Source organism: Mya arenaria, chromosome 10 (assembly GCF_026914265.1).
Source record: "Mya arenaria isolate MELC-2E11 chromosome 10, ASM2691426v1".
Taxonomy (NCBI): domain Eukaryota; kingdom Metazoa; phylum Mollusca; class Bivalvia; order Myida; family Myidae; genus Mya; species Mya arenaria.
The window spans coordinates 29,219,152-29,244,801 of NC_069131.1; the positions used below are offsets into that span (position 1 = coordinate 29,219,152).

A 25,650-nucleotide genomic window follows, 5' to 3' on the forward strand; every position below is an offset into this window, starting at 1 on the left:
CTCAGATTCTGCTGCTCTTTACATATGCATTTATTGGGTTATTGCACTAGGGTGATGATACAATAAAATATAGTTATACTGTGTTAATATGACCTGATCCCATTACCTGAAGCAGAACCTCTCCAGGAACTCTCCCAGTGTAGTGTCGTGCCTCCCATAGAACTCCATTGTCACCACCCTGCAAGGTTTAAACTTAGTGAATGTAAAACTTACTTTTATTCTTAAGTTTAGTTTATACTAAAGTATTTTTGCTCCATTGTAAAAAAGCCAATAGCATATAAAAAAAAATGATTTGGAGTCCCTTTCCTAGTTAGAAACCAGTAATGGGGCTGTATTTATAAAAAAATAAAAAAAAATCAGAAATACATCACCCTTCTCTAATGGGTAATGGAAAAACATTCGGGCATTATTTTACAGGTATTCAAACTTACCATGGATATACACAGGGATAAGGGTGGTTCTCTGACTGGAAACTGAAGCTACTGAACAGGACAGTTATCTTTTGGTGTTGGACTGTGTCCAGACAGTCTACTTTGTGTTCCCGGGGAATGGAGTTGTCTACCTTGGGTACCTCCACTTCGAGTTGTTTCCCTTAATAAATGAAAAATACTTTTTTATATTGAACAGTACAATGATCTTCCAATATTGGGATGTATCCTGGCAATCCACTTTGCAGATGGAGTTGTCTACCTTGGGATTTCTATATCCAGTTGTTTCACATAAAATAACACTTTAACGATATAACTAAAGCTACTGAAAAGTACTGCAATCTTCTGAAAGTCAAGTTATTGATCAGACAAGACTGACTTAAGATTATTTCTATAATTAAAGGGTGATTACTCTCAAGTGACTCAAGCAATATGGCTGATTATTTGATTTGTCCAATATATGATTCAAAATCAATACAAATTCTGACTAATTTGCTGATAATTGGACCAAGCCTTCTTAAGTTATTTAGCAGACCACATACTGGAAAAACATGCCTGCCTGTAAGCCACAGGTAAAACTATGATACATCCTGTTTTATAAACGGGCATTGAAAAACATAAAAAAATGTGAACGGACAGACAGACAAGTGATTACAATACGGCACCCGCATTTTTTTCCGGATCCACTAAATTCTAAGAAAACAAGACGTCGTAATAATCCCATCTAATGTTACTCCCTAAACAGAAGTCCCAATCATTACCTTTGTTTTTGTTTTCCTTGTTATTCCTGGCTGTCCTACTGTCCACAGTCTTTACTGGCTCCATAATGTTGATCCTCCCTCCATATGCTCTGAACTTGGCCATCAGTGTCTGAAACACATGTAGGAGTTTAGTTAAAACTAAATGGAAGGGAGCTGCATCTTGTCCATTTTTTGTTAGAACCCTTCTACTCTCCTGAAGACCAGATTGATACCCTTCCCCCATCATGAAATGAAGTGCTTATGATACTTTCCTTCTTTTAATTAAAACTTATACTATAATTATATAAACATACGAATTTTGAATGTTTCGCAAATGAAATCTATTATTACTTAAATTAAACAGAATTCCTAACATTTTCTGAAAAATTAATTTTGTTCAACTTCATCACCCAATTCAATATGCCCTTTTTTTACTTTTAGAACCAGGTCCTTTTTCTGCAGCTTCCTGCCCTTTTTTAAACATGGCTAAAACTCTTAACATGTAAAATAAAATACTCCTGAAAATTTGATTTGGGTTTGAAAGATTCAGACCCAAAGACTGGGTTCAGAGTCTTAAACCCCTGTTGAAATTGTGTTCAAAGCAATTTCACATTACTTCTTACTATTTTGAATGCAAATATTCTTCAAAAACAAACATGACCTTGACCTTTGACCTGCTGACCCAAAACTCAATATAGGTCATCTACTGACATTAACAATATGCATACCAATTACCAAGTTTAAAGGCTTTACAACAAGTCATTCAAAAGTAAACTACAGTGTGATGTCAACAACGCCAGAAGACAAAGTAATCCATGCCCCAATTTCTCAAAAAATCTTTAGCGTAACTCACTCAAGAATCTAGTTTCAAAATCACTAAACTAAATATAATATTATCAAACAAAAAGAAGTTCAAATATGATTTCCTTTAAAAGCCTAAAAACTCTTTAAGAAGAATATTACACAATTTATACCAAATCAAAAATAGTGTGCTGAGCTAGATACTGTTTTAAGGGACTTAAAATGTCTAGAGAATCTTGGGCCAGTGTGATGCCGACAATGTCACTGTACAAAGTAATGCATATTATTTCCCTGGCACCACAAAAAAAAACAAGATGAGAAAACCATCAACCGCTATATCATTGCCATACCTGTATAGAGATATTGTTTTGCCATATGTATAGAGATATTGTTTTGCCATATGTATAGAGATATTGTTTTGCCATATGTATAGAGATATTGTTTTGCCATATGTATAGAGATATTGTTTTGCCATATGTATAGAGATATTGTTTTGCCATATGTATAGAGATATTGTTTTGCCATATGTATAGAGATATTGTTTTGCCATATGTATAGAGATATTGTTTTGCCATACCTGTATAGAGATATTGTTTTGCCATACCTGTATAGAGATATTGTTTGCTGATTCCCTCAGAGGTTGACGTATAAACTCATGCGCCTCTTGTATTTCAATGTGTGCCATCTCACAAGGCACCTTTGTGTTGGACGTGTCTGACTTCTTGGTGTAGGCCTTCGGAGGAGACTTATCACTGGAAATTAATGAGAAACACTTTAATAGTTTGTAAGGGTGTATGTGACTGAGTGTGGGTGACTGAGTGTGGTCCACTGAGTGTGATGGGCAACTGAGTGTTGAATGTGTTTTGCTTTAGGTCTTGGGAAGAGACTTGTCACTGCATTTAAAGGGACAAGACACCAGATGGTCCAAAAGTCGGTAAATACCGTATTTCCTCACAACAAGAGCAAAATTGTCAGTAGGAGTCCAATATTACATCATTTTACATGATTAAAAGAACAAATGCAACAATCATGTTGCTGTCTCATCTGAATTTCCCCACGCATAATGGTTTACCAATTTAAATCATATCTGTTCATCAGTACGAAAAAATATGTGATAGACAACCCCATAAAATTGGATAAATGCACAAAAACTGCAAAGATGCAAGTGTTGTTAGCCATGTGATACATCAGTATGTAAAATTCAATGCCTTGTATACAACGATGTCAATTTTATGTAAGTTTCTGACAATTTTCTTTTTTCTTGCAATTGTATCGTCTGGTGTAAAGTCTCTTTAAAGGGAGAAACACATAGTTTTATATACAACAAAGTGTGGCGACTGAGTTTGGGAAGTTTCTGACCTCTTGCTGCAAGCCTATGGAAGAGACTTGTCATTGCATTTAAAGGGAGAAACACATACATAGTTCGATACACAATTGAGTGTGGGCACCTGAGTGTTGGATATTTCTTGCTGTAGGCTTGGGAGGACATTTTTCAAAATGAATGAAAGACCCCTTATTGTATACCATAGAGGCTAATTTTTTTAGCAAACCTTTTGTGTTCTAAATCACTTTGGGGAAAAAACATCTACGTAACAGAGCTCTGCTTTATTAAGCATTATATTTCATACAGGTGTAATATCATTGCAGATCAACCAGAGAGCTGTGGACCAGTAGTTCTCTTCATTGAAGCATTTTCTTGGGACTCAACTCTTCCGTCAAGTATTTTATTTGAGCCAGACTCTGTTTACAGGTTAGGGAAGTTATATGAAGAGATGGACAAAATTGGTAGATTCTTATATAATACAAATCACCAGGTATAACACACTTACCACAGTGTAGATGACCAGTAGAGCTCTTCAGGGAAGTATTTTCTGAGTTCACACTTGGCTCCGGACTCCGTCTCCAGGAAAGGTAAGCTGTACTTGATGTATGGAGAAGTTGACAACACTGTGTTATCTAAACTCTTCTTGAAAATGGCCCTGAAATGCAAAATGGGAGAAGACATTAATAAGAACATAACAACATACGGAAGAGTAATGCATAATTCTGCTTTTGTACTGTATTATTTTTTTGTGTTAACCCTTTGCATGCTGGGTTAATTGTCGTCTGCTCAAAAATATCGTCTGGTTTATTCTAAATTTCTTTCAATTTACTTAAAACTTTGGGCATATATTGACTGAGTGGCAAACAGCTTGGAACCAGACCAGGCGCCGAGTTACTCGGCGTCTGGTCTGGTTCCAAGCTGTTTGCAAAGCCTTTAAAATCGCCATCAGCAGCCTAAGGGTTAAATCATTGTCAAGCCGTTTTATCAGATACAAGAAAATAATACTTTTAATTCCAACTGATCTTTTTCCATTCATGTATTTAAATCAGTTTCATTCAGAGCTAAATGATGTTGCGGAATGCTGCCTGTAATTAATTAAAATTTTAAACATTATATATTTTACAACAATGGAATAGAAAGTTATGATACCTGTAATTAAACTTTATATGGGAAGCTACTGGTCCAAGTAAAAGTTGCAGTTAGGGTTACAAGTCATTGGTAGGCTCTTGTTTGTGTAGGCTTTGACATTGACATTCTAAGAAATGCTTTCTAGTGATTTAGTACATTTTAAAATATTGTAACCATGTGTTTAAACATAACTGCACAATAAATCCCAATCCTAGATGTTACTTAGTTCGCTCATATACACATGCTCTCAAGATTGGCACTATGATTAATACTTGAACAATCTACACATAACTGATTCCTGAATGTCAAGAAGCCCTCAAAAAAGTCATCTACGTGACATGTAAAAGTTTGGGTTTGTAAATATCTATTGTTTATAATGACAGGTAAAAGTTTAATTATGCAACCTCTGTATTAATGAATATGAACCAAAAACTAAATTTTCACAACAAAGACTGCCAACCTACCTCCGAGTAACCTGCTGTTCTTGAAATGCCATGGAAGACTCAAATATTGACTCGTCCTTGCTTATCTGGTAATTATGAAGTGGGTCGGAGTGGTCAGTGAGCTGGGTGGCCGCTGACCGACGCTGGACATTTGGGCTTCTCTCCCGTCGATTGCCTGACAAGTTTCTATGCCTCACCTCTGGGACTGATATAGATTGGTTGGTTTGTGATTTATTTGTGTTAACCTCTTGATCTTTGTCTTTTGGATTTAAATCATCAGTTTTTTCTTTAGGATGTTTTTTACCTTTCTGCTCATTTGTCATTGAGCGTTCTCTTGTTCCCTGAGTTTTATTTATTGCATTGTCTTCAGCTGTTTGATTTTTGATGTGGTAATTTTCTGTCTTTTCATTTTTTGCTACATGGGTATTTGATCTATTCTTTGACTCTTCAACATTTTGATCAAGGACTCCTTGGCCAGGAATATTGTCAAATTCACGACTTTCAACGCTAGTTAAAGGCACAAATGATCCAGTTCTTTCCAAATCATCACCAACCTTCTTTGATGTAGCATTTGTCACTTCTGAATTCTCAGTATCTGTTGTCACTTTAGACCTTTCTCCACTCTTTACACTTTCTTTTTCCAACTCTTCATTATCCTTAATCAGCTGTTGTTTCACATTTGCTTGATTTGGCTCAGAAATGTTTTCTGAATCACCTACATAAAAATTAACAATGTCTTTTTTACATTCCTTTGAATTCAAACCACTTCTCGCATATTCTCTTGAGTTACCCCTTGAATGGTGATGATGTTTTGCATCTTTTTTCTTATTTTCACTTTGGGTCTCTATGGTTTCTTTTTGGCCTTTTTTCTTTGAACTAATATCCTCTTCAAACTCCAAATCCTCCTTCTGTGGAGGTTTGAGAAACTCATCCATACAAAAGGCAATCTCCAGTCGAGAATGGTACGATGCATAGATCATGTAGTTGAGAATTCTCTTCACCTGAAACAAGAACTTCATGTTTAAAGACAACAAATACATTATTCTATGCTTCTTAGACTCTTCATGGCTCATAAAGACTGTTAAAACTGTTCATAATCATGGCCCCGAAACAAAATTAACTTCATGTGTTCTTTTATCACATGAACTTTCATAAGAAGATTAACTGTTCAAATTTATACATTCTCATGAAATTTACTGAAATACTTTGTCAGCAGCACAAAAAGCTGTGCTGGAGTGTTTTTGTTTTTTGTGGGCTGTATTCCACTCTGCTGTCATTTCATTAAAAACTTATCATTCACGATGTCAAAATGATGTCATAAACACAATATTGTGTAATAAAAATGACATGTATTATGATCACATGTGTCTTTTTAGTGATTTCACTAGATATATATTTAATAGAAGGGTATTTAGTACTGCATTTTGGTTAACACTGTAGTACTCAAATGTCATGGATTTTTGCACATATGAATTTTTGCAGAATAATGATACAGATTTTTGCTGACATGGATTTTTGCAGAAATGGATTTTTGCTGACATGGATTTTTGCAGATATGGATTTTTGCAGATATGGATTTTTGCAGAAATGGATTTTTGCTGATATGGATTTTTGCAGATATGGATTTTTGCAGAATAATGATACAGCTTTTTGCAGAAATGGATTTTTGCAGATATGGATTTTTGCAGAAATGGATTTTTGCTGACATGGATTTTTGCAGATATGGATTTTTGCAGAAATGGATTTTTGCTGATATGGATTTTTGCAGATATGGATTTTTGTAGATATGGATATTTGCTGACATGGATTTTTGCAGATATGGATTTTTGCAAAAATGGATTTTTGCAGATATGGATTTTTGCAGAAATGGAATTTTGCTGACATGGATTTTTGCAGAGATGGATTTTTGCAGAAATGGATTTTTGCTACCATGGATTTTTGCAGATATGGATTTTTGCAGAAATGGATTTTTGCAGATATGGATTTTTGTAGATATGGATTTTTGCAGAAATGGATTTTTGCTGACATGGATTTTTGCAGATATGCATTTTTATAGATATGGATTTTTGCAGAAATGGATTTTTGCAGATATGGATTTTTGTAGATCTGGATTTTTGCAGAAATGGATTTTTGCTGACATGGATCTTTTGCAGATATGGATTTTTGCAGATATGGATTTTTGCAGATATGGATTTTTGCTGAAATGGATTTTTGCAGATATGGATTTTTGTAGAAATGGATTTTTGCAGAAATGGATTTTTGCAGATATGGATTTTTGCAGAAATGGATTTTTGCTGACATGGATTTTTGCAGAGATGGATTTTTGCAGAAATGGATTTTTGCTACCATGGATGTTTGCAGATATGGATTTTTGCAGAAATGGATTTTTGCAGATATGGATTTTTGTAGATATGGATTTTTGCAGAAATGGATTTTTGCTGACATGGATTTTTGCAGATATGCATTTTTGTAGATATGGATTTTTGCAGAAATGGATTTTTGCAGATATGGATTTTTGTAGATCTGGATTTTTGCAGAAATGGATTTTTGCTGACATGGATCTTTTGCAGATATGGATTTTTGCAGATATGGATTTTTGCTGAAATGGATTTTTGCAGATATGGATTTTTGTAGAAATGGATTTTTGCAGAAATGGATTTTTGCAGATATGGATTTTTGCAGAAATGGATTTTTGCTGATATTGATTTTTGCAGAAATGGATTTTTGCAGATATGGATTTTTGTAGATATGGATTTTTGCAGAAATGGATTTTTGCAGATATGGATTTTTGTAGATCTGGATTTTTGCAGAAATGGATTTTTGCTGACATGGATCTTTTGCAGATATGGATTTTTGCAGATATGGATTTTTGCTGAAATGGATTTTTGCAGATATGGATTTTTGTAGAAATGGATTTTTGCAGAAATGGATTTTTGCAGATATGGATTTTTGCAGAAATGGATTTTTGCTGATATTGATTTTTGCAGAAATGGATTTTTGCAGATATGGATTTTTGCTAATATCAATATATGAATCTGTTTCAATCCACTCGAGTACAAAAACAACCTCGAAGATTAAAGTGCAGTTCTAATAACCCTATTATATTTAACATAGTTACTTAGAAAGTACATGTACCTTCTTTAGTTCGTTATTTCCACCTCCTCGGAGTATCACAGCACATCCGAGGTGAGTTGCACAGCCGTCAAAACATATCATGTTCTTCGTATCACCGGTTGGTAGCATGAACGATCGGACCGAGAACGTGTGACAGAAGCCGACCTTGATGCGTCCCATGAGACTTTCGATAGATGTCGCAATCTCTGAGTCGAGGAATCGGGATAGACGCTGCATCACCGACTGTATGTGTTAAATCAAGTTTGTGATACGGTCAGTTGATGAAGTGGCTTTGTTATATGTTATAAGTCAGAGATATTTGACAATCTACACAAATATATCATTCCGTACTTGTATTGTTATTAATTATTTTACAAAGTATCAACTGTTATACCAGTAACACAGAAAATGTTGACAATGGCACCAATACTAAAACATTACTTTATATTTTTTTGGTTAAAAAAACAGACTTACTAAATTTCATTTCGAGCAAAAGTACCCTAAAGCAAACAAATTTGAATTGTTCTAAATTAGACATATTTTCAACCATAAAAAGACAATTTTCATGTTAAGTCTTAAGCCCCTACCTCTTTCACATTGTATATGAGTGTTATCCCGGCCTTAAGTAGAAACTCCTGTGCCAGCCTGGAGACTGATTTCTCCACCACGAGAATGTCTGGCCGCGGTTTCAGGGAGGTGATCTTCTTAATGCTCTTCTTCAAAAACTCCTCCTCCTAAAAAGCAAATAAGTACAGTGAGGACTTTCTAAAATCTATATAGCTTGACTGTCTTTAGCGTTTCATATTATGTGGGCGAGACAAAAGTGCTTATTTCCGGTTTCCAGACATACACTTCTTCAGAAGATATGTTTTTGTATAGCTAGTTAATATAAATCACAAAATAGCACTGTTTTTTAGTGTTACAACAATATTTATCATTTTCCTTGCTAACCTTTAAAGTTTATAATTACTGAATCAGATGTTTTGTGCAGTAATATTAAACCACTCCTGACGTAGAATAGTTATACAGCATTTCTTGTCACTAATTAAACCCAGGGTGCAACATCTTTTACTAGTTTTTAATGTGGGCACCTCATATGACCAATCACACCCATAGATATAGTCAAGTTACGCAGTCATGTAGAATCTGAGGTTTGTTAATTTTGTCCATTACCGACACAATCTGAGGTTCATGCGTCCGTTACCTGCAAAACCTGAGGTTTGTAAGTCGCTTACCTGCAGTATCTGAGGTTCCAAGTAAGACATTTTATTCTCCACCCTCTGGTACTCAATGGATCCCTGCAGAAGGAGAACACTGGGGTCTGTGATCTTCTGTGCCATTCGCCTATGAGCCACATTCTTGTTGAATAACACACCGTGGACCACGCCTGTCTGTTCTCGACTGTCACCTGGTATCTGCAGGGGAGAAAGAACATTTAAACTTAAGATACATATCGTGGACAGCGCCTGTCTGTTCATGACTGTCATCGGTGGCTGTATGAGAGAAAGAATATTTGAACTTCAGATACATAGGTTCCCTGAAGTTTAGCATGCCAAGGTAAGTGATCCTGTGTGAGATCCTCTTCTGAGCAATGCTATTAACAAAAATCACATGGTGGATCTAACTAGTCTGTTCTACCTGTGTGTTTTCGACTGTCACCAGGTATTTGCTGGGAAGAAAGAACATTAAAACTTAGAGATAGATAATTTGGTTCTCTGAAGTTTAGCATGCCTAGGTCTCTATTCTTGACTTGTGTGGAATCCTCTTTTGGGCAATGATTTTGTTAAATCTCACCCTGTGGAACACACCTGTCTGTTTTTCGACTGTCACCAGTTCATATAGATATAAAGATACTAACTTTAATTCTGGGTAAAATACCAGTGTTAGTTTTACTAATAAATGCTATAATATCTACATTAAATAGTATCTATCAAATTATAACTAACATGTCACAAATGGAAGTGTTGCTGTGCTTGGCCACTTGTCAGAGGCTGTTGTCGCAGCTGGTCGAGGTAACCCATTAGCTTACATAACCATGTGTTGTTAATTATTGACAATGTATAAAACCCTTTATTAGTTAATTGAATGGTTGATGGCCAACTGGCAATATATCAACTCTATTCCACTCACTTTCTTTATATGCACATATTTCCGTATATCGCTATCATCGTTGTTATCCTTGACGTCTGGTTTCACAAACAGCGTAACCCTATCCACTGTGGAAATGATGATGTCTTCCCAGCCAGCTGGCAGGTTTTCCTCGTGTAGAAGTTGTTTTGTGAGTAAAGTTAGGTGTTCATGGTGTTCTTGTCTGAAATATACACAATGACAGTGGGAGTGTTTAAATGGTAACCATGTCTGCCTTTCACCCAAGAGGTTGTAGCCTCAATCCCCACTAGGGGTACTTTCTTATTTCTCTCAAAATGGACAGCAGTACTGGGTTCTACCCAGCCTGAAAATGGATTCAAGCTCAAATAAATTACAGTAGTTTAAAAAAAATTCATAATAGAACCATATTGCCAACAAGGGCACAGTACGAACCAATATTTGAATCATTTCATTCTTTGTTGTTGTGTACCATCTTTTAAACAAATATATAAACTATGATATATATATAACTAGAAATGTGTCCATAGGACACGGATGCCCCCACTTCAGTTTTTTGTCACAGAAAATAAGCCATAATGATTTTTGAAGTATTTTTGGCAAAAAAGGGCCGTAACTCCTAAATGACTAAAGCGATTTCCATGACTATCGAACTTGATCAAGATATTATGGTCACAAACATGTGTTTAAAGTTTGGTGAGGATTGGACAAACAGTTTTCAAGAATTAGATCGGAAACAATCTTCGGGACGTATTTTTCAAGTCTTTTTTTGCAAATAAAGGGCCGTAACTCCTAAATGACAAAAGCGATTTCCATGGCTAAGGAACTTGATCAAGATATTATGGTCACAAACATGTGTTTAAAGTTTGGTGAGGATTGGACAAACGGTTTTCAAGAATTAGATCGGAAACAATCTTCGGGACGTACGTACGTACAGACAGACAGACGTACGTACGGACAAGGGCAACCCTATATGCCGCCACTTTGTGGGGGCATAATTAATACATACACACTTCACATTTCACAGTTGAAACCTAGTTTTGCAACATTTTCTGTCAAATTCATTATTTTCAAGTTTTTTTCACAGCCCAATACACACCCAATGTTCCCTTTTTCACATAGGCATACTTTCCTCCTCTGCAGAACTCTACCCTTTTTAAATCCTAGCAAATACCATAGCAAGTGTTACAAAACATGCACATGTATACAAATATTTTTCATCTATATGCCAATGGACAATTTTCACATATTCTTTTATCAACTTACTGTGGCAATTTTCACATATTCTTTTATCAACTTACTGTGGCAATTTTCACATATTCTTTTATCAACTTACTGTGGCAATTTTCACATATTCTTTTATCAACTTACTGTGGCAATTTTCACATATTCTTTTATCAACTTACTGTAACTTTTCATAGGTCCCTCGGACAACCGGATCCCCACTATCTATCTCCAATGTTCTAAATGACCCTGTCATCTCATTGCCAATGACCCCATCTGTATCTAGGCAACTGTTGCCATCAGCGACTGTTCCAAATATAGACTCCACTGCTGGGGCATCTTCATCCGCTATAATGATTGGAACTTGGGGCTGAGGTTCGTCAAAGTGTCGCTCATCAACTATGAATTGATCAAACATATCATTTATTATTTGTTAAAAATGTGTAGTCTTGTGAATGTTTCAAGGATTTTGTACTCTTAGAAAACACTAATAACTGACAACACTTTGCAAATAGAAATACAAAATGGTTACGGTATACTGTTTAAATTTGAATATCAAGCGTCAAATATTAACTGAAATCACTAATGCAAAATGGATATTACTATTTGTACTCCAGTGATCAAAGAACAAAACAGTTTACTGTAAATGCATGGCAACTAGCTAAAGAGTTACATAAAGCTGCTGCAATTTGTGGAAGCTCCCTGGTGACCAGCTTGTGTACCCCTCTACCATCATATAACAAATGCTTAAGACTGTCAATATTTTATAGTTTTGTTTAATACTTATAATCAGATAAAAACAAACTATTTTTGACGTATTCGGCACTTGAAACCTAATACTTATTTAATAAAACACAATTCCTGACATTTTATTTGTCAAATTCATAATGTTCCAGTGCTCCACAGCCCAACACAATGTGCCTTTTTTACCATGAGCACCCTCTCCCTTTTCTTCAGCACCCTGTCCTTTTAAAACAAGTCAACTGTACATTTATAAAATGAATAAAACTAATCCCATAAACGACAGACTTGCTAAGACAACAGTATTAAAGTTTTAAAACCAGTAAAATGTCATGAGATCTATTTTTTGTGATTTTTTAACTTGGGAGTATTGAAGATTAAACTGCGTTTTAATAAAAAATATCGTAAGGACATTTATCGCATAGATTCTGCCCGTAGCTTTACGGGTGTCCCGAGCACTCCTAAGTAGCGCAAGGTTTACAACTAAGATATCTTATTGAACCATACCTCTGATCTCTCCCCTGGAGTCATGTGACAAATCAGCCAGGGTACTGAAAAGCTCTTCCTTCCCATTATTGCTGCTAGAATCTGATGTAAAAAGTACAAGAAATGCTATATCAATCAGCATTAATTATTGTTGTAATCAATAATCAATATTGAATATAATCCTTCACAACATCTTCTTAAATGATTAAAAGTTCAGCATTACAGTGTATCGAATCCCAATCAAAATTATAATCAGCATTATCATCTGCAGCAACAGCAGCAACAAAATAACCATCAAAATCATCAACAATGACATCATCATCATTGTTGTCTTCTTCGTCGTCATCATCATCATCATCATCATCATCATCATCATCAGCAGCAGCAGCAGCAGCAGCACCACCACCACCACCACCACCACCAACAACAACAACATCATCACCACCATCATCATCATCACCATCATCATACAAAAAAAATTAAATGAAAAGAAAAGGTTCAAGTACATACATGGACAGTGTTGCAAACAATACAATTTAACATTAAACCTATCAAACAAAGAATACATTTATTTCTAATAATATTCCATATATTCAACAGAAACAAATCTATATTATGTTTGATGTATGATAAACATACTTGTAACCTTGTTATTAAACTCTTTAAATAACATTGATGACCTGGGTAGCCACTGTCTCTTTAAAGCAATGACTGATAGTATGATGATAATCAGTCACTGAGTACATATGAACTTGTATGAACTTGTATGAGTCAAAAAACTCCTATAAAATTAATGAACTTTTAGATTGCAGACAAGAATGTTTAAATGAAGATGTTTTAATTTTATCTTAAATTTTGAGATATGTTCTTCACCAAAACAGGTGGAGTGCAAAATCTTATCTATAAGTTTCTGGTTAAAATATTTGCTTAATGAATCCCTCATAATTTTGGCACATACATTATTTAAAGTAAACTTTGTTCAAACAGACTTAAAGAGTGAGATGGTCCAGGGGACTGTCTTATTAAATATGTAAGTCATAAAGTAAAATACTTTAAGTGTCATAATTATGTTAGTTACCGGTATTCTGCTTTTTATCTATATGAACTTCATTTTTGCCAGCACCAAAAATTGAAAACAAAGTCAGGGAATGGAAAGAAATTAACATGTTACCATGTTGTTTCTTACTTACATATTCAAGAATATGTAATTACAACAAAGACCTATACATAAGATGGTCGCGAGGGGCTGTATCCATCAAGCCTCTTCTTTTCGTATAATAATCAACTTTGTGAAAAATTGTGTCATGTTTTTTTTTTCGATTTTTTAACAGAGAATAATTATTTTCATTAATAAAGTTTATTTTTCATAAATTTTATATGTACCAGTATGCCTTTGATATTTGGATCTTTTCCTTGCTTATTTTCACATTTTTGGTTTTAATACATTGTTAGTTTTCATTAAATATAACTTAAAACAAAAAAGCTTTAATTCACGAAATTGAAAACTTTCACTGCTTTTTGGATACTTGAATAAATTTTGTTATTTGAAATTGTTTGCCATTTTTCCAGTAGAAAAAGCACAAGTTTAAATCTTGATTTTTACCAGAATTATTGGACTGGATCTGTTGAAACCAGAGAGGGGCGGAGTCTTGCATCAAAGTCTCATCTGATTGGCTGAATTCTGGGATATCCCCATCAAACAATGGGATCTGAAAATAGATGATTGCAGTGACTGTTGAACAGGTGAAAAAAATATATCAGAATTTTTTTTATATCTTTATTATGTAATATACAGTATATATGAGTAAAGTCCCCATCAAACAATACGATCTAAGAATAGATTATTATGACACAATGTCAAAGGGGTGAAAATAACATAACAGAAAAAAATCTTTATATTTATGCTAATACATATGATTTAGGTGATTTTCAAGAGTGCATTCCTATCAATATGAGAAGTTGGATTAAATACATTGCACTTTTTAAAGAGTGTATACACATGTACAAACATATCTGTTTCATGGTAAGAAATGTTCTAACTTAGGAGGTAAGATATATTATCACAATCATTAGTTTGAAAAATCGAAATCGGGTTATAGGGAAAAATCACCTTTTTAATGAGTCGGTAAATTTTTGCATGAATTTGCATGTGTACCTCTCAAAGAATGTATTTAATGGAAATATAAATAAGTTCATTGAAACTTTGCCAACTTGGGGTGAAAAACCTTCAACAATTTCTTGTACCTCCGCTGGTTTATAGAGGGTGAAGTCATCCCTGAACGGTGTGGTTATGTTGTGTATAGGGTCCAGAAAAGCTGCGTCTATCAAAGCTTGCCCAATAACCACTGCCTGTACCCTGAAACATCCAACAAGGTCATTCAAGTCTGAGCCAGTATTCAATATTGATCTTTTCCTTATCCAAAGATATGCCTCAGTGATTCCATTCAGCCTATCGGTCAGCTAAATATACAGGTCCGGTATTCAATACTGTTTTTATTTGGATCTAAGAACGATGTAGCTAACCGGATTATTGGTTTTTATAACTGACCAATAGAGTGAATGAAGTCGATGATGTATGACCACAAAATTGACTCAAAATGCATACTGAATACCACCCCAGGCCAATCAAAACACTCAGATTCTAATCTTAAATTTCATTTTTAATCTAAATTATCACTATTGATTGATTTATTGGTTATTGAATACAGCCCCTGGGCCGTGGTATTCTACTTATTGAAAAACAGAACCTGTGAATCCCAAAGAAAATACAATAATGGGTAAGTTATCATTCTGATGGTGTATAAAAAATCTACTCTAACACAGTACAGTGGTCAAAACTAGCGCAATCATTACACTACACTGGTGTAAAAATTCGAGTTTATTCATCCAAAAGTCTTATCTGAATGAATACCAGTATTTTTGAAAAAATATTGAACATTTTCTACACAAAAACACACATGCAAAACACTTTCAAACACAAAAGAAAAAGCTTTTACAGTAATAATTTAGTTGGATTTTTGTGACCGAAATTCAGACCCATTCCCCTCTTGAAACAGCAGCATTGACCTCTTAACAAATTTAGCAATATAGTGCACTTCATGGATATGTTGATAGGTTTGTTGAATAAAAGGTTTGAAAACAAATTGAATATTTATATAAATCATGTTAGTATTTTTCCCCTTTTTCCAAAAGAATGCTAGTTTTCTCCTATCAAAGGGCCCTGCAATCATTCCCTTGAAATTGAGAAAAATACTGTAATAAATACCTGTTGGCAACCCTATCCTGTTTCAACAGCCAGTCTACGATCCTGTTTCCCGGCACACAACGCTGATTGGTGCGCAGTCGGAGCCGGACCGTCTGAAACTCCAGACCCTTCTCCGGGTCCAACATCAGGGACCATAGGCTTCGCAGCTGGATTGAATCCTATTGTGCAAAATTATAGGCTGTCAAATAGAAATTACTGATAATCCTGCCCTTTTTGCAGATCATTCGGGCGCAGTGGCCGTGACTACAAACAGTCTCAAGTCTGAGTAGACTTGAGACTCAGAAAAGCATTTTCATTGAGAAAACAAAAATCATTTTTAATCCATATCTTTTTCAAAAATGCATATAAATAATAGTAAAACTTCGAAATTGGTAATAACATTTAGCAACGTCCATCATCAACACTCGAAAAAAAATGAAATGAAGATTTGCAGTTTTGCCACTGAGTCTGAACTGACTTCAGACTGTTCATAATATTGGGCCCAGATGTGGCTTAGCCGTTTTGAGCCCTTAGAAAGGGGAAAAAACTAGTAGTTATTATACTGAAATAATACTTTCTGTCATTGGGAATAAACCTCGACAACAAACTCTAAATCTGTTTCGATGCCTATTGGGAGCCTGAAAGCACACAATTACCATGACATTTAACCTACTGACCATGACCAATATGAATATTCAATTTAAACTTCCTTTGTTGTAGAGTCGTATTTCACAACTTTGTAAAGCACAATTTTAAGAAAGTGAACATCGCATTTCAAGAATTATTTTTATTTTCTATTTTCACATAATACAGTGTTGAAGACCCTACAAGAAATGAAGTATCTTCAACGCTGCCGAAAGAAGTTCTGCCTACTTGTTGAAGGGGACACAATAACTACCTGAAGCAGCAGTTTTCTGTCACTGGGGAAGTTATCCGAGACCACAAACTCTGTCTGTGGGGTGAGATCAAAGGGAGCCAAGCTGTCAGAGCTGTTGTCTGGATCAATGGGCGATCTGCAAAAGATACTAAAATGATCACAGTACTGACAATAACTCTCATTTTGTGAAGGTTTAATAGTAACATCTTTTTGTGAATCAATTAGGTGACAAATTTAAAACTAGCAAAATATTCAATCTACTGCAAGAAATCTGAATACCATGTACAGGGTCCATATGAACCTATGTCCTGGGTCCATAGTCATTAAAGTCTGCTTTAAGTTTTAGACTCAGACTCAGAAAACTGATTTCTAAAATGTTTAAAAAATTCTATATGGTGACTTTGAATTAACTATTAGGTTTTCATTCTTGTCGCCAATTAAATTTTATTGGCTCAAATATAATGATGAACTAGGATTTGTATTGCGTATCGGGAACGGAATTTATTCATACCTAGGTTTTTGATGTATAACATTCACATGTAAAAAGGGAGAATTGTTATGGTTGTGTATGTGGTAAGTCTAGATCTGTGTCTGATTGTAGAACAGATCATTTGTGACAGATTGCTGTATTTGTTACAAATGATTTATTTATAGTTCAGGAACACATCATCTGCAAAAACAACAAAAAACAACACATTTATAAGAATTCAGTTTTCTGAGACTGAGTCGCAAACTCAGACTCAAGATGTTTGAGAATATGGACTTACTCAGAGTTAATGTATATCTCAAAACATAGCTTTTACAGTATACCGTAATGACAGAGTTCTTTGAAGGTCCACATGTGATCGTTTTTGGTCAGGTGATGTCGAGGCCTCTGCCTGCATGTACTTATTTATGACCTCCCGCGTGACTCCAGAGTCTGGATCAGCTTTTTGGGCGTACTGGCTGACAATCTCGAGACAGTAACGACACACCCGGATACTTCCTAGAAACAAAGACAAGTCATTGTGGTTAAGTCTAGGGCCAGTACCTACAAAACATCTTAAGTCAGTTCTTAACTTAATTTGATCTCATAAATAATCATAGTCAAATTTAACGAAATATATATTATTATAATATATATATATATATAAAGTGTTTTTGACATAAAAGTATTTTTTGCAATTAAGTCAATGAGGGGGAAACCTGAGAACCTGGAGGAAACTCACTTTGTCCCTTGTCTGGCTAGGTGAGCACAAACCAAACTCAAATCTGCGCCCAGGCCTAGGTGAGAAGCAAGTGCGCTAATCGGACAACTGTTGCATGGCTTGGTACAAAGCAAAGGTAATTTCTCACCTTTGTATCCAATGATCTTCCCTGGAAGTTCTTGACAACAGCAGGCATTACAGAATATCTGTCCGCAGATACGACAATGGTGTCGGCGTCGGAATGTTGTGAAACGATCGCCACACTCGTAACACTCACGGCAGCTGCTGTCTGGCATCCAGTACTGCTTGAAATCGCTGTCTCTGTACACTTGTGGGGTCTTAAATATGAAAAGGTTGCACTTTATAAGAGCATAGATGTCCACTTATTATATTTCTATATTCATAACAATTTTGTCAGCTTCTGTTTTGTATCTACTAACCATTATTTGAAGCCCTCGTCCTGAATGTTAGTCTTTTAATGCATTATTTACCAAACCCATTAGTTATCCTTGCTCTCCTTGGTTAAACCTACTGACATAAATTTTACTTAAATGTACATGTGATAGAAGTCATCCTTTCTCATCCTACTAAACAAAATTAACTGGTGAGGAGCGTTATACTGCATTATCCTGGCGTTATCCTGCATTATGCGAGTATTAACCTGCATTATCTGAGCTTTACCTCAAATACCAGTTTTTTTTGTCTGTGACTTTTAACCTGACTTAAATGATGTATTACATATACTTACACATCTTAAGAATCAATGCATAAGCTGACTTACCGGTGCCCTACGCTCAACAATGGCTGTCAGTCGTGTTAGGACGCTACCCAGAGTTCTTCGAGTGGCTTCGTCTTTGACCTCTGACCTGCTAACCTTTGGTTCCCCATCAGTTGGTATTGAGGACATGGAACCTAGGGAGCATAGAATAATATCTTAATTAATGATTAATTGTTACTTCTGCCACTTCCTGCTACAGCCACTTCCTGCTGCAGCCACTTCCTGCTACAGCCACACTACCTGCTGCAGCCACTGACCACAATAGCATCTATCCGCTACAGTCACTACCTGCTACAGCTACTACCCACTACAGCCACAACCTGATACAGTCACTAACCACTACAGCAACTACCTGCTATAGCCACTTCCTACTACAGCTACTATCTGTGACAGCCACTACCTGCTACAGCTACTATCTGCTATATCCACTACCTGCTACAACAGCTACCTGCTATAGCCACTACCTGCTTCAGCCACTAACTGCTACAGCCACTATCTGCTTAAGCCACTAACTGCTACAGTCACTACCTGCTTCAACAACTACCTGTTAAAGCCACTTACTGCCACAGTCACTACCTGCTTCAGCCACCTCTTCCTTCAGCCACTACCTGCTTGAGCCACTACCTGGTAAAGCCTCTAACTTTAACAGCCACTATCTGCTTAAGACACTACCTGCCACATCCACTACCTGCTTCAGCAACAACCTGCTATAGCCACTACCTGCTTCAGCAACAACCTGCTATAGGCACTACCTGCTAAAGCCACAACCTGCTAAAGACACTACCTGCTAAAGCTACTAAATGCTAAAGCCACTACCTGCTTGAGCCACTACCTGCTAAAGCCACTACCTGTTAATGCTACTAAATCTTTTTTTTTACCTGACTTCTTCAACATGTTTTATAGAATACGATTCAGGAGGATATTCAGGGTAATACTTAATCCTGCCACTTTTTTTGTTAATTTTGTTTTTAAAAAAATAAACTCATAGGCAAGAAATTTGTCATAAACATTCTTTGGTACTTTGTATATATATGTACATGTACCCTTCCCATGTCAAATTCAACCCCATGCATGCTACAAAATAGCCTATAAAAATGAACAGCTACTTGGAACAACAAGTCATGGGTTATTCAATAGAAGTCAGCAGGTGCATTGGAAATTGTAAAACTAGCAGAGGTTAAAATGTTACAGAATAAGCTGTATTTTTAAATTTTCAGTCAGGTATTTACTGCACCAACACTGTGTCCATTTAGAGAGGCCCCCTGGTGAGAACTAATGTAAAACTCCAACATAGTACAAGCATTGTTCAAGCAAAAGAATCTGACAAAATAACCCCAAAATAGCCCCTGTGCATCTACTGTATTTGGGCATGGGCTTCAATAAAAACCAATACAGTATATTAACTTAATTTTACGAATAACATAGACAAACAATGAAAGTATTTTGAAATAAAATATCCACTTACGCTGTCTTGAGATCATAGGTGAGACCATTTTTCTGTCAAACTGCCCGCCTACACCCTGTCTTTCTGTTGAGTGGTCCCTCGACTGGTCCCTTCTCGATAACGGATCCCTAACCATGAAAAATGGAACTTGTAATTGCAGAAATTAACTACCAGTATGAAATTTGAAACTGTCAAAGAAACACACTGGTACATATACTTGAAAAGTTTTGCTAGAAAAAAACATGACTTAAAGTGTAAAAGGCCGAACATACCTTAAATTGCACTTGTATGTAATAGTTAAAAATACAGTTATTAAGATTCTATCTGTGTGTTTGAACATGCAGGGAACAAAAATTATGATGTCGTACCGTGTTCATAGTTGTATAACTATAATACTTAACAATTAAACATGTACTTATTCAGGAGGCCATACGTGATCTCGTTGCCTGGAAATGTAAGATATAATTTAACCTTATATTTACCTGGAATTGTTTCTGCTTAATGACTGCTCCCGGGAGCCAGTCATGTTTCCAGCGAGGTTACGTTCCACTGATACATCTCTACTGTTAGCCTTACTGCTGTCATTTGACAGGTCAGAGTCATCTACAAGAATCAAAAGGTTTTAAATACAGATGTTAGAGATAATACATCTTTTAAAGTTGTGCTCTCACAGATTGACATATTTGACAACTATTTTTCTCATTTTTTGTATGGAATGAGCCAATTTTTGTGTTTAATGTCTGAAAACCAGTGATATAAGACTGCTGATAAAAGATTAGATTGCAGGTCATCATACTTACGTTTGAAAATTGATGGTTTGAAAATTGATGTTTTATGACTAAAGCATTAAATATTTTGACAGCAGTCTTAAATCACAAATACTCGCTAGACACCGAACTAGTTTTCTTAAAGAAGCAATCTCTTTCACATTCTTTTATCTTTTCTGACTGTTTTATATAAGCATTCTTGTTCATTTTTACAGTTCAAAATTGGAATTCCTTATGTAGGTCAAAACCACGCATTTTCCCTTAGTCTAGTTACCTTTAGTCTTCTTAAACAACCGTTGAAGGAAGTTTCCCGAGGCTTGTGTGTCAGAAGAAAGTGGTCCAAACGAGGTCAGCCTATCTGGCGTATCATCCCAAACTGATGACATCTTAATGAAGTTGAAACTACACCTGTATTTAAAAAAAAATATGCTATTATTAATTCTTTTGTTTAATAAACATTAATAATTTAAAATATTAACTAGGCAATACCAAAATACATCAGGGTGTCTGCCAGGCCTTTATGGCTTGTCAGTACCGATGTGCCTTCCCACAAGGGGCTAATTACCAACACAGGTTAATTGCAAAGACATGCCTTAAACCCCGCAGCGAAGAGCCTTATCAAAACAGTAATCAATATTGACAAAATAAAGCTTAGGCTTCCATAATAGTTAACGTTATATCCGTATCATCCCCAGCTTAGCTGTTATCGATATTGTTGGCTTATAGCCAGAAGTTTGGAATATTTTGCTTGATGCACCATCCATCAACTCCTTCCATAAGAAACAGGTGTGAAATACAATGGACCCTCATCTTTTCAATCAATAACCAGGGCTTCCATTAAGAATTTGAAACTGGAAGTATGAACTTCCTGTCAACCAATTTTGGAAGTTTTAAACTGAAATGTGGAAGTTTAAGTCTCTCGAATACAATATCATTTTCAACAAGTATATTAAAAATCAAATAATTTGCAAATGCAACTTGCCAAATCCACAGACTAAACATATTCTTTTTACTTTAAAACAGTTAAACTGATTGATATTGTGACCATAAAAGTAATATTGATAAAAGGTTGTGATATTTTGAACTTCCAAGCTTTCAAGTTGGAAGTTTTCTTCAAAATTATGAAAGTTTTTGTACTTCCAAGGAATCAATTTTGGAAGTTTTAACCGATTTCTAGGGAGTAATATACTTCCAAACTTCCTTTAACGGAAGCCCTGAATAACATCATTGTCTTTCGATTTCAAAGTAAACAATGATGTGTTAATTGATGGGGGTACTCCATTTGTAATTTAAAACAGCATTACATTGTTCAACAAAATTTTGTTAAGTTGAAATTTGGGCCAAGGATTGCATCTTTAAATCGTAACAAGCAAATCTAAAATATTTCACATGTGGAAAAAGTAGGAAATAGCATAGTCAGTTATAGACTTAGGAATATTTTCATATCTTTTCTGACAAAAAAGTTATTTTGTAATTAACGCCATTTTCTTGTTTGTTAATTATTTTGACCCCTAGTGACTCATGACGTGAAAACCCCGTTGCAGTCAAGTATCAGAATTGAAGAATGACAACATAAGTTAAGGTTTCGATTGAAAGTTTACATGTAAAACAGATCTTCTGTCTAAGAATTTCAAAAATGTCTAAACATAAACTCCTTGTGCCTCCTACAAGTCTTGGGTACTCATCGTTCTTTAAGCAATACATGCAGTTGCTTAGGTCAGCCGGCCTGAATATTTAACTCATGATATTGTCGCCATCAAATAAATATATATAGAATACATGTATTTTTTACCTACAATGATATTCACCTCTCTGAATGAATGTGTTCAAACTATTATTTATTGTACTTATTATTTAAGATCCAATGATTCACATGATCCCTGCTCTTTAAGTACAAGGACAGCAGACTCAGGGGAGGCCCAGTTTTACACATTTCACTGGGTACATCACCGGTGTCAATATAAACATTAGTACTCCCTACCATGTGATATACAAATAAAATATGAAAAACAACAATTTTATTTGCAGGAAATCGCACTATTTGCACTACAATCATAAAAAAATCTTGACCACCCCTCCCATACTCACCCCATTACTCAGTCCCGACAAATTGGGGAAATCCTGGCGGAAACCCTGTACATACACCATAATTTAAGTGTGAAAAAAATGCAAGCCTTAACTCAGGACTGAACCATGTATCTTTCAATGCAAAAACGGACACGACAACTATGTCGCTTCGGAGTTATTTTTTAAAGTGCCATCAATGGCTGACACTTCATCTTATGACATCCGAAAACAGTATATATCCGAAATACATCATCTACCTTATAACTCCAAATTATTAGAATCGAAAACCGGAAAATACCTTTAATGGGCTAGAAGTGTAAGGTACATATTTCTTTTTGAAGTTTGTGCATTTTCACAATCATTCAAAGCCGCTGTTACGTAAATAAATCCATTTTAATTCTGTGTAGGAGTTGTTTTGATTCCGGGTCAGCAGGCTTATTTTCCTGTCGTTATCGTCTTCGTGGCTACATAACACTAATTTATTTATTGTTGGCGTAATATGGAGTCATTGCGACTGCAGCAATTTAAGTAATTCAATTTTCTACATGTTTTTAATTTCTTCAGGTTTATTTTAAATATATTATTGCCAGAAAATAATTTTAAGTATTTTTAGTAAGTATTGCTAGTCCTTGGTAGCTATAAGTGATTTTTAGCAGGACCCGTTCAAAGATTTGCTCGGGGGTACATGCTAAAACCGGTAATACGCCGTATTATTATGCACCAGTCAATTGTAACCACAGCCCCCAGGTCAGGGATATAGCGGTGACTTTGACTTTCGGCCCAGCCAACCCCGGGTAAAATCCTCGCCTTGCGGGAACGAACTGATGGTAAAATCCCCCCCCCGCACCACAGGGACCTTGGTAAGGCCTATTCACGCTATATTTTGCGCTAAGACAAAACCACCGCATTCACCCGTTACTGCGGGGCCACCTGAATGGTAAAAACACGGCTCATTTCGCCGGCTATCCCCGTTATACCCCATGACCTGGGGGGGGGGGGGGTCGTTACAGTTGACTGGCGCATTACATCAGCATCTTAAATAACCGTTCATAACGGATTGTGAGCAATTACAACGCCATTTTAACTAATATAAAAATGAAATGTTTGTTTTCCAGGACTCAGGAGTCAGTTTTTTTATAAAAAATAAAGTCATTTAAGTATGATTAAATTTGATCAACCGAAGCTGATGAGAACAAAATAATTGTACGATATTGTACGATCTCGGTCTTGGTTGGTATCTTTCAATCATGCCAAAATACCAAAATAGAGTCAATGGCTTTCTCGCGCAAGTATACGCTTTATGGATCAAGTACCTGTGAGTCAAAATGCAGAAATATCTTGGTCTTATCCTAATGGCCGGCGTAAAATGGATATCACAAACATTATCTTCAGTGATGAAAGCTTGGTAGCAAATTAGAATACTAAAATCTTTGAAATTTCGTTTATCTCGCCAAAGAGTTGAACGTCTGATGTATTTTTCATCGTCTGCTCTGAAAACATTACTGTAAACATTGTGCCGTTTGTTTGTTGGATTGTTGTTTACTTTAGTATTGATGTTGTTTACTTTAGTATTGATGGAGACATTGTGTTGTTTGTTTGTTGGATTGTTGTTTACTTTAGTATTGCTGGAGACATTGTGTTGTTTGTTTGTTGGATTGTTGTTTACTTTAGTATTGATGTTGTTTACTTTAGTATTGATGGAGACATTGTGTTGTTTGTTTGTTGGATTGTTGTTTACTTTAGTATTGATGTTGTTTACTTTAGTATTGATGGAGACATTGTGTTGTTTGTTTGTTGGATTGTTGTTTACTTTAGTATTGCCGGAGCCATTGTGTTGTTTGTTTGTTGGATTGTTGTTTACTTTACTATTGATGGAGACATTGTGTTGTTTGTTCGTTGGATTGTTGTTTACTTTAGTATTGCTGGAGACATTGTGTTGTTTGTTTGTTGGATTGTTGTTTACTTTAGTATTGCTGGAGACATTGTGTTGTTTGTTTGTTGGATTGTTGTTTACTTTAGTATTGCTGGAGACATTGTGTTGTTTGTTTGTTGGATTGTTGTTTACTTTAGTATTGATGGAGCCATTGTGTTGTTTGTTTGTTGGATTGTTGTTTACTTTAGTATTGATGGAGACATTGTGTTGTTTGTTTGTTGGATTGTTGTTTACTTTAGTATTGATGGAGCCATTGTGTTGTTTGTTTGTTGGATTGTTGTTTACTTTAGTATTGATGGAGACATTGTGTTGTTTGTTTGTTGGATTGTTGTTTACTTTAGTATTGATGGAGACATTGTGTTGTTTGTTTGTTGGATTGTTGTTTACTTTAGTATTGATGGAGACATTGTGTTGTTTGTTTGTTGGATTGTTGTTTACTTTAGTATTGCTGGAGACATTGTGTTGTTTGTTTGTTGGATTGTTGTTTACTTTAGTATTGCTGGAGACATTGTGTTGTTTGTTTGTTGGATTGTTGTTTACTTTAGTATTGCTGGAGACATTGTGTTGTTTGTTTGTTGGATTGTTGTTTACTTTAGTATTGCTGGAGACTTTGTGTTGTTTGTTTGTTGGATTGTTGTTTACTTTAGTATTGCTGGAGCCATTGTGTTGTTTGTTTGTTGGATTGTTGTTTACTTTAGTATTGCTGGAGACTTTGTGTTGTTTGTTTGTTGGATTGTTGTTTACTTTAGTATTGCTGGAGCCATTGTGTTGTTTGTTTGTTGGATTGTTGTTTACTTTAGTATTGATGGAGACATTGT

General features: G+C 35.5%; 1 protein-coding gene across 2 annotated transcripts in view; it reads right to left on the reverse strand.

The window, feature by feature from the left end:
- The window catches only part of LOC128206261 (1-phosphatidylinositol 3-phosphate 5-kinase-like), a 57,376-nt gene extending 34,047 nt beyond the window's left edge, over window positions 1-23,329 (reverse strand). For both annotated transcript variants that reach the window (XM_052908616.1, XM_052908615.1), the window contains exons 1-23: window positions 23,198-23,329; window positions 21,107-21,240; window positions 20,548-20,668; window positions 20,087-20,193; window positions 18,625-18,755; window positions 17,992-18,181; window positions 17,467-17,641; window positions 16,678-16,792; window positions 15,801-15,958; window positions 14,780-14,891; window positions 14,139-14,244; window positions 12,557-12,637; window positions 11,491-11,707; window positions 10,109-10,289; window positions 9,214-9,393; window positions 8,566-8,712; window positions 8,000-8,221; window positions 4,886-5,865; window positions 3,799-3,948; window positions 2,574-2,721; window positions 1,190-1,298; window positions 432-591; window positions 107-178 (exon numbers count right to left, since the gene is read on the reverse strand). In XM_052908616.1, the coding sequence (XP_052764576.1) occupies window positions 107-178; window positions 432-591; window positions 1,190-1,298; window positions 2,574-2,721; window positions 3,799-3,948; window positions 4,886-5,865; window positions 8,000-8,221; window positions 8,566-8,712; window positions 9,214-9,393; window positions 10,109-10,289; window positions 11,491-11,707; window positions 12,557-12,637; window positions 14,139-14,244; window positions 14,780-14,891; window positions 15,801-15,958; window positions 16,678-16,792; window positions 17,467-17,641; window positions 17,992-18,181; window positions 18,625-18,755; window positions 20,087-20,193; window positions 20,548-20,668; window positions 21,107-21,218 (3,974 nt within the window). In that variant the 5' untranslated portion in view covers window positions 21,219-21,240; window positions 23,198-23,329. The remainder of the gene's footprint in view (window positions 1-106; window positions 179-431; window positions 592-1,189; window positions 1,299-2,573; window positions 2,722-3,798; window positions 3,949-4,885; window positions 5,866-7,999; window positions 8,222-8,565; window positions 8,713-9,213; window positions 9,394-10,108; window positions 10,290-11,490; window positions 11,708-12,556; window positions 12,638-14,138; window positions 14,245-14,779; window positions 14,892-15,800; window positions 15,959-16,677; window positions 16,793-17,466; window positions 17,642-17,991; window positions 18,182-18,624; window positions 18,756-20,086; window positions 20,194-20,547; window positions 20,669-21,106; window positions 21,241-23,197) is intronic.
- Window positions 23,330-25,650: the final 2,321 nt, after the last annotated feature.